Genomic DNA, 11,176 nt, shown 5'->3' with positions numbered 1-11,176 from the left:
CGATTGGCCTGTGTCAGAATATCTGGGGTGGGCACCTTAAGGTGGAATTTACGCACTGCTTTAAACCCCCTCTGTACATACACAAGAATGCATCAGACGGCCATTTCAGAGTCTTTAATGGTGCGCCTTGCTTCTTTTCATTGCACAAGCCTGGATTGCGCAGGACTACAATAACATATTCAAGAGCTTACATGGAGGAAAAATACCGCATGCTTTATTTTTTAATGCAAGAGGTTGCAGGATAACATTCCTACATACTGGAGCTGTGCATGTATTAAGCCATTCTGTGTGCACATAATCGTTTTTGAATATTATTTAACTGAATCAGTGGCCACTTTTTAAAAAAATAAATATCACATGGTTACAAAGTGTCCACACACAAAACAAGAATAAATGCATATTTGACCTAGACTAAATTAGTACCTGGCTAAAATCATAGAGCATTCACCTGTAAACAGAACACTGATGAGTCAAAGCGTTCAAATCGAAGCGCCACCAACACTGTCTAATTATGTGAGATTTCACGCTATATATAATCAGCACAATCCTTTTTTCACAGTCCCCGCCATTTTGTTGCATTTCTTGTCTCTTGAAGATGAATCTCATTGTTTTGGGTACCGTTAAATGGCTGAGTCCTCTTAAATCTATAACAAACTGCTATATATTTTCAGATCTTTCTCACTGACTTTCATCCTCCTATTCAGAATTTGGAACAGGCCGTGCATCTGCCTCGGACCCGTTCTTTGGTGTTGTTGTTGTACCCGGGGAGGGCCACCACATCTGGGTCTGTGTTGCTGCTGATGCTCTCCTCATGGGTTAAAATGTGATCCACCAGACATTTAGCTGCCGCCTCGATGTTTGTGTTCTCCTTCAGAGGGGAGAAAAGGAAACATAGAGTGTCATTCAGACTAGATCACAAAGCATAACCCTAAATTACAATCACACTCATGAAATATCTACATCACTGTTCAAAGGTTTGGGGTCATTAAGATTTTTTCATGTATTTGAAAGAAGTCTGTTATGCTAAAAAATAATGTAATTTATTCCTGCGATGGCAAAGCTGAATTTTCAGCATCATTACTCCAGTCTTCTGTGTCACATGATCCTTCAAAAATCATTCTAATATGCTGAGTTGGCGCTCAAGAAACTTTTCTTATTCTTCTCAATATACTGTATGTTAAAAATGCTTCACATTTTGGGTGAAAAATGTGATATATACTGTATATTTTTTAGGATTCTTTGGTGAACAGAAATTTATTTGAAATAAGGTTTTGTAAGATTATACGTTTATTAAAGTCTTTACTGTCACTTTTGATCAGTTTAATGCATCCTTGCTGAATAAAACTTCAATTTCTTAAATCAATCTTACTGACCCCAAACTAACGAAATGTAAAAGTCCCAATTGTAAGTCAAATATTATTCTAATGCATATTTATCTGGATATTTCATTCATGTAATACATACATTACACAGAAGACTGGAGTAATGATGCTGAAAATGCACATACATACCTTACATACAAAACGTCTGTAAAGTCCATACGTAAAGAAAGCATCATCTATTCAGCCCAGATCATGTGACATTCACCCGAGGATGAATGCAACAGTTTTATGGCATAACTTTTAGAGCAACTCCAAAGGCCTGTTCACACCAAAAACAATAACTATAAAGATAACAATAAAAATAGAGTTTTAAATATAAAATAAAAGCTGAGTCCACACCACAACTATAACGGCACAGCGAAGCGATATTGTTGGAATCACTTTCAGAACTATTTCTTCCCCCAGAAGATGAATGATAAAAACACTGACAGCCAATCAGAATCAATCCTGCTTTAAGAGCTCAAGCATTTAAAGTGCCAGAGGACATACTGAAGCGTTCGCTTAGAATAAACAGAATGATAGTTATCGTTCATGGTGTGAATGGGCCAGTTTATGGTTGAAAATATATAGGCAAGGCAGTTGTAAACTGCATGATAGAATTTAAAATTGTATTAACAAGTAAAAATGTGGTTGTGGTAATGCACACTCATAATGTGGTTAAGGGTGATCCAGAGTTAAAATATTTCCAACATTATTGTGTAAAGCTATTTATTCCAGGAACCACTTTATAGCCCCATCTGCCTTATGCACAGCATTCTCCTTTTACACAACTGTGTAACTCATTAAAGTGGGGCTATAGATGGTAAACAAAGGCCTTCCTGCTAATGAGCACAATGCATTCTTGCTGTATTTGTTCTAAATGCAAACATACACAACTCCTGATTCTGTATCTGTGAAAATAGAGCAGAACCAATGGATCATCATGAACACAACACCCGTGAAACTACTAAGCAGTTTTTTTGGATTTTCTCATATAGTATGGTCAGATACTCTTGCTTATAGGGTCGCAAAATATACCCCTCACCTTTGCAGAGGTCTCAAACCAGCCCACAAATCCATTCTCTTTGCAGAATGTGTCAAGCTTTGGAATCTGGGAACGCAGCCCCTCACGTGATTGGTCAGACTTGTTGGCTAGAAGCACAGCTGGGACAGGTTTGCCATTGCTGAGAGTGACCTTTATGTCCAGGTCGTCTTTCCATTTCTGCACCGCATCAAACGTGGAGGCTCTGGTCACGTCAAATACTATGAGGGCTCCCACGGCCTCCCGATAGTAAACCCTTGTCATGTTCCCATAGCGCTCCTGTCCTATGACAAATGTGGGATGGCAAACTGGAGGTCAAACATCACTCAGACACAAATAGCATCATGTTTTTAATCATTGAGTGTGTTATTCTTAATAATAAATCCTACAATATAGTCTAAGAACCAATGCATTTATCTGCTGTGTGTGTGTGTGTGTGTGTGTGTGTGTGTGTGTGTGTGTGTGTGTGTGTGTGTGTGTGTGTGTGTGTGTGTGTGTGTGTGTGTGTGTGTGTGTGTGTGTGTGTGTGTGTGTGTGTGAGTGTGACTCTCTAACTCTCATGTGACTTTAGCACGAGTATGAGACTAGCCGAGATGAACACAAGACACATTCCTTCACATTCACACAAGGGAAATCAGTGGGAAGAGATTTCAGAGAGGCAATAGCAATCCTTATTATGATTTGTCATACGAACGAATATTCAAAATAATCTGTTGTCTATATCCATTACTTAAATGCCTTTTTAACAGCACCCTAAGTAATGTAAATGATTGAACATTTTATGAACTAAAGCATATTATGACGCAAAGGAAAAAGTTTAACATTAAAATATAACATTAAACATATTAATGGGATGATGTACCTGCTATGTCCCATAACTGCAGCCGGACTACCGTCTGTTTATCCCAGTGAAGGACTTTAAGAGCAAAATCCACTCCAATAGTCGCGCGATAATGTTGAGAAAATACCTGATGAACGTATCGCTTGATTATTGACGTTTTTCCAACTCCGAGATCTCCGATGACCAGAACTTTGAACAAATTTTCTTTCTGCATGATGACTTAAAAAACAGCAAGTAAACAACCGGATCATAAACGCAGTGACCTACTTTTTGTAAAGTTTGTAGCACATGAGTGCTCTTATGTAGCCTATCACAGCTTATCCATTGATCATTGTTAAAGGATTACAGTTTGTAAGAGGCACGCGCTCTTAAAAAGTTCCTAATGCCCAAAGGTTAGATCAAACCGTTATCATGTTACTTCGAAACGGTGCTCGTCCTTCTTACTATAGCCTATACACAAGCACAGGTTCCTACATGCTTTACCTTCCCATTTAGTTCCAAATATGAGAAAGAAAACAAAGTGGACGTATTCAAAAAATGAATAACACGAATATAAAAGTATAATAATTAAAGTGTTTTTTCTCCAAAAAACTGGTAAAAGCCACGGATGAACTTAGCTTCTTCAGATGCTGTCAAGTATAAAGTGATGATGGAACACCACGCCCATTAAATCACACTGCGTCATAGCCACGCCCCGTCTAAAAAATGTTTGATTAAAATGTATTTTTAGCCCTTTGTGGGAAAAGAATTTGTAATAATAATGTATTTTATACTTTAAACATTTTATATTTTAAAGATATGCCAGACTTGGGGGTTGCAACACTTTCCAATGTAGCATGAAGAGCAGGCTACATATTTTGACTTTTTACATAGTTTTTATTTACATGTTATTTACAATGCCACAAATTTGTGGCATTTAAAATTATTTTAATGTTTATTTATTTTTTAATTTAATGAATAATATGCTTTATTTATTAATTTTCTCTTTTATGCTTCTCGAATTCTTCGATTTATTGTTTGTTTAAAACAATGCCTGGTTATTTGAAGAGGTTTGCAAACTCATATAAAGTGTCTGTTTTTTATTGTTTTAGTGTTAACCTTACATACATATACGGTTTAAGTATTTGTTTCCAATTTACTTTTCTATTAAAATGTTTCCATTTATTTTCAACTCATATTAAAATGCTTACAATGAAATGATGTGGAAGCAGCGGTGATGGGAGCTGGCATATTAATTATTTTGAACAAGTACATGGAAGTGACAGCAGAGATTTGAGACACGGCCAGCAGTGCGTCGCTCCAGCAGTTATTACGGTAATGGTACTGATGAGGGATGAGTCAGGCCATATGATGCTCATGATACTGCCATTTCATCAGCACATTTCCACAAACATCTCTTTATCCCTAATCATTAGATTGACAATATGAATTTACAAAGAATTTATGGGCATTCTGAAAGTAATAGGTCTTAATGCAAACGCCCAAGACGACTATGGTCACTCGTTTGGTCATTTAATGCATATTCAAAGCGCGACTAGTTGCACATTTATCCTCACAAACATTCGGGTGTGCTTGAATGCCTTGCAGGGGAACGTCACGGTGTTACACGCTTTCTGACTGAAAGACGGCTAAGAATATGGGGCTTGCCATCCGCAGACACTGAGAAGCATAACCAAGGTAATAACTACACAACATATTCAATAATATGCATTTATAGAGCGATTTCTCTAAACAAGTGCGATGCTCAACTCGTAGGCCTGCAAGTAGACTATCTACTATGCTTTAGCTAGCTTAAGGGACTCGGTTATGAGACTCGATGTTGTTATGAAATGATTATCGTTCGGTTACTAAAGATGGCGTGTTAAACATTTATTATTATGAAATCGTATTAATTATATTAAAATGTAATTAAAAAAACGCAGGCCCGATAGGCTACTCGTAGCCTACAACTACTGAAAAAAGAAGATTTTATTAGCCTACATTTAGATCGATTTGACCTCAGTTATATGACATTTTGCAAAACCATATATAAATGTATTAGATACTTTGGACTTCCATTCAAATTAATGGTCTCGCATCATATATGTAGTAAGGTAATTATACATAACACCTATTTGAATGATACTCATCCATTTAAAGAAGGAGGCTCAGGCGCTAGTGTTCATTTACATGATCTGATCCATAAAAATGACTTTCAGAATAATAAATAATGTCTTTGAGTTGAATAAAACAAAAAATAAAATTCAAGGATAAGTACATTTTGACAATTCAAATTTTGGGGTGAACTTCCTCCAATTAAGTACATGGTTATTATGTTTACTCAGTGTAATCTATCATTTTGTCTGACAGCATACTGTTATTCCTTGACAGATAAAATAAGATATGGAAGCTATATGGCTGTACCAGTTCCGGCTGATTGTCATTGGCGACTCCACAGTGGGGAAGTCTTGTTTGATCAGACGCTTCACAGAAGGACGTTTTGCACAGGTGTCTGATCCTACTGTTGGCGTAGACTTCTTCTCCCGTCTGGTGGAGATTGAACCAGGCAAACGCATCAAGCTTCAGATCTGGGACACGGCAGGCCAAGAGAGATTCAGGTACATCTGGTGCTATCGCAGCTACATACACTGCCTTGTAGTTGTTTAACGAATTCAAAATGGGAGATTTGTGGCTTTTAATCTATGTTTGTTAGCTTTGAGGCTATTTATATGCTAGTGTACATCTAAACATTGGCAGAAAATCATTTTTTATTGGATAAATGCATTTCAAATGTACAGTATTCCTATTCCAGGGAAACAAGCCAAAAAACATTGATGACTTTTCCTGCACTAAACAAAAATGTGACCAAATACTCTCACAAATGAGAATGCCCCTCCCCCTGCAACCAACCTGCTAACGAAAAACTGGCTATTTTTAAAAGGCACAAGCTATTTATGTCCTGTCCCAACTCCCTTTTTTATTAGGAAACATCATATTGCTTAAGAAGGAAGTTCATTTGGGGATTTTTTATATTTAGGTTTTTATTGATATCCCTAAATGAGCAATACATATATCAATTTTGATAGTAATGATAAAAAGAAAATAACAGTATGTAACCATAATACAGTTGTTTTTTGTGGTTCAATACCAATTACAGTTTTGCATTTATTACTCAGTAAAGTATTTTGTCTAACTAATCCATATTTAAGTTTATGCTTCTTATTACACTCTTCTTACATGAACTAAATAGATAAATAGAGGATGATACACTTGATTCACAAAGTAATTTCATTCCCAATTTGGACTTTTCACTCTTTAAACTGTCATCTCTTTCATCCCTTTTCTTTTCATAGCCTTTATCCACACCCAACCTCTTTTGTACTTATTAAAATTCCTATATGGGGCCTCATTTATATTTTATCCTAAATTCAATGGATTTCATCCTACGTCAAAAGTGAGGAAGAAATTAGGATTTGTAAAAGCAAAAACTTGACATGAAAATATCCTTATGCGTACGACAACTGAAAGCATGCATACAAACTTTTGCGCTCATATACCAATAATTTAAATAATCCAACATTGTTTATTAAAATGTAAAGATAAATAGACAATCAAAATAATATCCATAAATATTATATATAAATATATATATACATACACACTTGCCCAGATGAGAAGCGGGGATGTTTGTGGCCGTTCTGTAGGTGGAGTTGATGTGCTTGTTCTGCCAGGCTTATGTTTAGTTCTGTTCAGTTTGATTCGTTTTTTACACGACACCATTTTTGACTAAAAACTGAAAACTTTTTATGCTTTTTGGGGGAACGTTATTGTCTGTACGCGAAAAACGCAAAAGAAAAACTTCAGTTTTTAGGACATCGTTGTCGTGTGAACATACCCTTGGTTTGGTTTTCCCTGTTACCTTGAACGTGACATGTTCACATCGCACTTGAATTTAAGGTTCATTTATAAACTGATTTATAAAGTAGGATGCAATTAGGAAAAATGTTTGTGTGTATTGATGTTTTATAAATCGTTCCTAACATTTTGGACATGGTCATATGTTCACATTTAGGATCATTCTACTCACGTCTTAATAAAAGGGGTCCCTATTCTCAGTGGAAGAATATAATCCACTCATCCTGCCCATAACCAGAATATCTCCAATTGATTCATTGTTAGTCTTTCTGTCATTTATATTTAATATACTATTCCACTAATTTCCGGAATTTCAGGCTGTAGCCATTTCCCTGTAATATCTTTCTAACAGGTTATCAGCAGAATTCCCATGGAGTATTTCCATGCTAGTTTAACATTATTTTAATAAATCAATTTATTCTTTTGCACATGCTTATGCACAGCCCCTAATGAATTTTTCCCTGTTGTAATGTGCAACGTGTTCTCCCACCTGTCTGATATCGTGTGCTCTTCTCCTCTGTATGTGATCTAGATCTATCACAAGGGCTTATTATCGTAATTCAGTGGGTGGCCTTTTGCTTTTCGACATCACCAACCGGCGCTCCTTCCAAAATGTCCACGAGTGGCTGGAGGAAGCGCGCAGTCACGTGCAGCCGCACAGCATCGTCTTCTTACTGGTCGGCCACAAGTGTGACCTGGAGCCGCAGCGGCAGGTGAGCCAGCAGGAGGCAGAGAAACTGGCAGCCGCTTACGGCATGCGCTACGTGGAGACCTCGGCCCGCGACTCCATAAATGTAGAGAGGGCTTTCACGGAGCTGACGCGCGACATCTTCGAGCTGGTCAAATGTGGTGACATCACCATCCAGGAGGGCTGGGAGGGCGTCAAGAGCGGTTTCGTGCCCAACGTGGTGCATTCGTCCGAGGAGGTGACCAAGAGCGACCGCCGCTGCCTCTGTTGATCAAGAGACTCCTGTCGGCGTATCATGCAAAACCAGTGCTGTCGATCTCCCTCAGCTTGACATTCCCACTACTGCAGCCCCACAAATACTCTCATCCCCTCAATCAATGTTTTCTGCTTTCATGGTTACTTCGAATAAAGTTCTTCTTATTCTCCTAAAAGTCCAAATAATGACTTAAAGATAAGCAAATGTGAATTAACTGGAGCTTTGGCGAGTCTACTCGGTCCACCTGGCAAGATGGAACTTGGAGAACTGAGTTGTGAGAACTGTTTAAGTAAAAGATTGCAGAAACACACTGAACCTTTGGAGCAAAGACAGACCCAATATTTACACCAAAAGTTTATCCAGTAATGATGGATCATGTGAGAGCATGTACAGGAGGACCACACCAATCCAAACGTCCAATTGGACTAAAAAAAAAGCCACTAATGTGTTCAATGAAGATACTCATGATGAATAATAATTTCCTGTAATTCCTTTTTTTTTTATAGAGAATGATGATGCATTAAATTGATCAAAGGTTAAAATATTTCTAAATCCTGTTTTTTGAACCTTCTATTCATCAAAGAATCCTGAAAAACTGCATAATGGTTTCCACAAAAATATTAAGCAGCACAACTATTTCAACAATGATAATAATAAGAAGTGTTTCTTGTGCAGCAAATCAGCATATTATAGTGATTTATGAAGTTCATGTGACACTGAAGACTGGAGTAATGATGCTGCAGCTGAAATAGAAAATAGTTATTTTAAATTGTAATGGTATTTCACAATTACCGATTTTAATGTATTTTTGATCAGTTAAATGCAGCTTTGGTGAGCATGAGACTTATTTCTGACCCCAAACTATTGAATGGTAGTGTATATTGGCTGTTTATTTGGGAGCTTTAATTTCAATAATTAAACCGTTGGGGGAGAAAATCTGAAGCATTGCCTGACAAGAAGCTGACAGATTTCACCTGCAGAGGTCAACAATCACAGGGAATGTGACACGTTCTTCTATCCTTCAGGATTCACCCTTGTGATTTTTTAAATTGTTAAATGATTCAATACGTAAATTTAATGACTAAATCAAAGTAAAGCATTGTAAATGGCTACTTTCAAATCTCGGAGATCAGCTATAAACCTTCCAAAAAACATGCAATTATAGAGAGCCACATTTAAGTTTCCCGCCTTTTTCTCATTTAAAGTGCGTCATGGTATCCCTGGACACTTTTCCAGGGACTTTACCAACATACTTATTTGTAAAGCACTGAAAAATCACGTCCCTATTTTTTTCTGGTAAGGTTCTTCCTAAAGAAGTTCACTCTTTCATAACTGTTGCCTGTCACTTGAGGTTAGTAGCTGCTGAGAAATTTTTTGACTTACAGACTAATAATGTCATTTAGCCGACTGAAATGACTATCAACTGTGTATTTATTGATCTTGTTGGAGAGATAAGATGAACTATCAATAAAATGTGTGACAAAAACTTTCTTTTTTTTTTGCTTTGAATCCAAACAGTTGTTTTGTGAAACATTTTATTTTAAAAAAGAGAAAAAACATGAACAGAATCTTTATAATACAGCTCATTTTCTTTGTACATGGCATGAATATTTACAGTTTAAAAAACCCAAGGACAAACAAAATATATAAATTCATATACTGATAAACAAACACTGCAAGTGTAGCTCTCTAAGGCAAATGACTTGGTCTATATCTACCAACCATCTTTTAGATACATGTGAAACTTCAGGCACCGATCTACAGGAGAAATGCATCTCCAAATCTGAATCCAAACTAATGCCTGGGATCAGATACCAATGCGTTTACATGCTAAACTTTACATGTCTGGTACATAAACAAAACAATTTTCAGCTGATTGTGAAACACAAATATAATAGTAAAGCTATACAAAAATATGCTTCTAATCAAGTCAGAATGTTAATATATTAAAGACAAGAAATGGGTTTACAAATAGTGGTTTAAAACAACTTCTATTCTATTGTTCTGTCCTGTAGACAAACCTCCATTGCTCTCTGATTATCTGAATACAATTAAGTTACACAAAATATGTTTTTGCACAACCAAAAAAAAAAAAAAAAAACGGCTGAAAAAAAGGTGCTGAATTTCAGCATCCCGGATGAATAAAATATTCATATTATAATATATCAAAAAGGTATGAAGAGAGTACAAGATAATTGACAAGTTTGAGTAATCGTAAACTAGTATTCGACTACATTACAAATTCTCTACAATAAAGAACAAAAGTAGATAAAGGTACATGAGCTCAACAGCCAAGCTGCCAAGATCAAGTTTCAATGGAAACTAAAACAAAAACAAAACAAATCTGGTGAAAAATACTGACACTTATTTCTCAAGTATCTACACCTTCAGATAGGAAAGAAAGGCTTGTTTCTTTAGGTATTCAGTCTTCAGGCAAGTTTAGGTTTAACCCTTGACCTGTGAGTTGGTTATTATTGCAGACTAACCTTACTAACAAAGTTAGCACTGTAACGGTAGTTTCTGCTCAAATATCACAGCTAATACTGTTCAAAATAAAAGATCAATATGGGATGTCCTTCAAACAATATAAGTAGCTTTCAGAATCTTTCAAGTCGTGGCGGTTTCAATCAAAGTACTAGTTTTTAAGGATAACCGTAGATACACTAAGGTTCAAAAGTTTTTGAAAAGAAAGAAGTCTCTTATTCTCACAAAGGCTGTATTTACTGTCACTTTTGATCAATTTGATGCATGTTCTTTAAAAAAAAAAATCCAAACTTTTGAACGGTAGTGCAAAATAGTTTTGGCAGAAACAGCAGTTATCAAGGAACTTTTTGTAAGCATCGTCTGGAAATACAATAACTGTTATACGTTTATACTGCTTAAGTAAAATCATCAAGTTTAAGGAAGTCGTATGGATGGGTAAACTATACATGTTCATATAAACCCCCCCAAAATAATTTAGTATTTTGTAAAACTGAACAATTTCTGGCGCAACCTCATGGTCCATTCAAAACTCTCACACTTTAAAAAGCTATCAATTTATACCACAACACCCAATATCATTATCCCAACATACAGCAGGGCTAATACCACT

The 11,176-nt window shown here is 36.4% G+C and overlaps 2 protein-coding genes across 2 annotated transcripts; one reads left to right on the top strand and one right to left on the bottom strand.

The window, feature by feature from the left end:
* Positions 1–345: 345 nt before the first annotated feature.
* Positions 346–3,873, bottom strand: rab38c (RAB38c, member of RAS oncogene family). The gene is made up of 3 exons (XM_056262065.1): positions 3,266–3,873; positions 2,407–2,687; positions 346–868 (listed from the first exon to the last, which is right to left on the bottom strand). Exons 1-3 carry the CDS (start codon positions 3,456–3,458, stop codon positions 701–703), a joined length of 642 nt encoding a protein of 213 aa, XP_056118040.1. The 5' UTR covers positions 3,459–3,873; the 3' UTR covers positions 346–700.
* A 968-nt stretch (positions 3,874–4,841) lies between these two features.
* rab39ba (RAB39B, member RAS oncogene family a) lies at positions 4,842–8,228 on the top strand. Its single transcript, XM_056262064.1, has 3 exons — positions 4,842–4,921; positions 5,615–5,841; positions 7,671–8,228. The coding sequence occupies exons 2-3, from the start codon at positions 5,627–5,629 to the stop codon at positions 8,095–8,097; spliced, it is 642 nt and encodes a 213-aa protein (XP_056118039.1). The 5' UTR covers positions 4,842–4,921; positions 5,615–5,626; the 3' UTR covers positions 8,098–8,228.
* The last annotated feature ends 2,948 nt before the right edge of the window (positions 8,229–11,176 follow it).

This window comes from Rhinichthys klamathensis, unplaced genomic scaffold (assembly GCF_029890125.1).
Source record: "Rhinichthys klamathensis goyatoka isolate OS25496 unplaced genomic scaffold, OSU_Roscu_1.1 h1tg000191l_1, whole genome shotgun sequence".
In the NCBI taxonomy this organism is placed as follows: Eukaryota; Metazoa; Chordata; class Actinopteri; order Cypriniformes; family Leuciscidae; genus Rhinichthys; species Rhinichthys klamathensis.
The sequence above is the reverse complement of the archived record's forward strand: the minus strand, read 5'-3'. Positions and strand labels throughout refer to the sequence as shown.

Bases quoted from the DNA above. Each gene is read 5' to 3' on its own strand.
- rab39ba (XM_056262064.1), top strand. From the start codon at position 5,627: ATGGAAGCTATATGGCTGTACCAGTTCCGGCTGATTGTCATTGGCGAC. The intron at 5,842-7,670 runs GTACATCTGGTG...TATGTGATCTAG, and splicing joins GCAGGCCAAGAGAGATTCAG to ATCTATCACAAGGGCTTATT.
- rab38c (XM_056262065.1), bottom strand. From the start codon at position 3,458: ATGCAGAAAGAAAATTTGTTCAAAGTTCTGGTCATCGGAGATCTCGGA. The intron at 2,688-3,265 runs GTACATCATCCC...CATTTGTCATAG, and splicing joins GCAGTTATGGGACATAGCAG to GACAGGAGCGCTATGGGAAC. The intron at 869-2,406 runs GTGAGGGGTATA...TCCCCTCTGAAG, and splicing joins GGTTTGAGACCTCTGCAAAG to GAGAACACAAACATCGAGGC.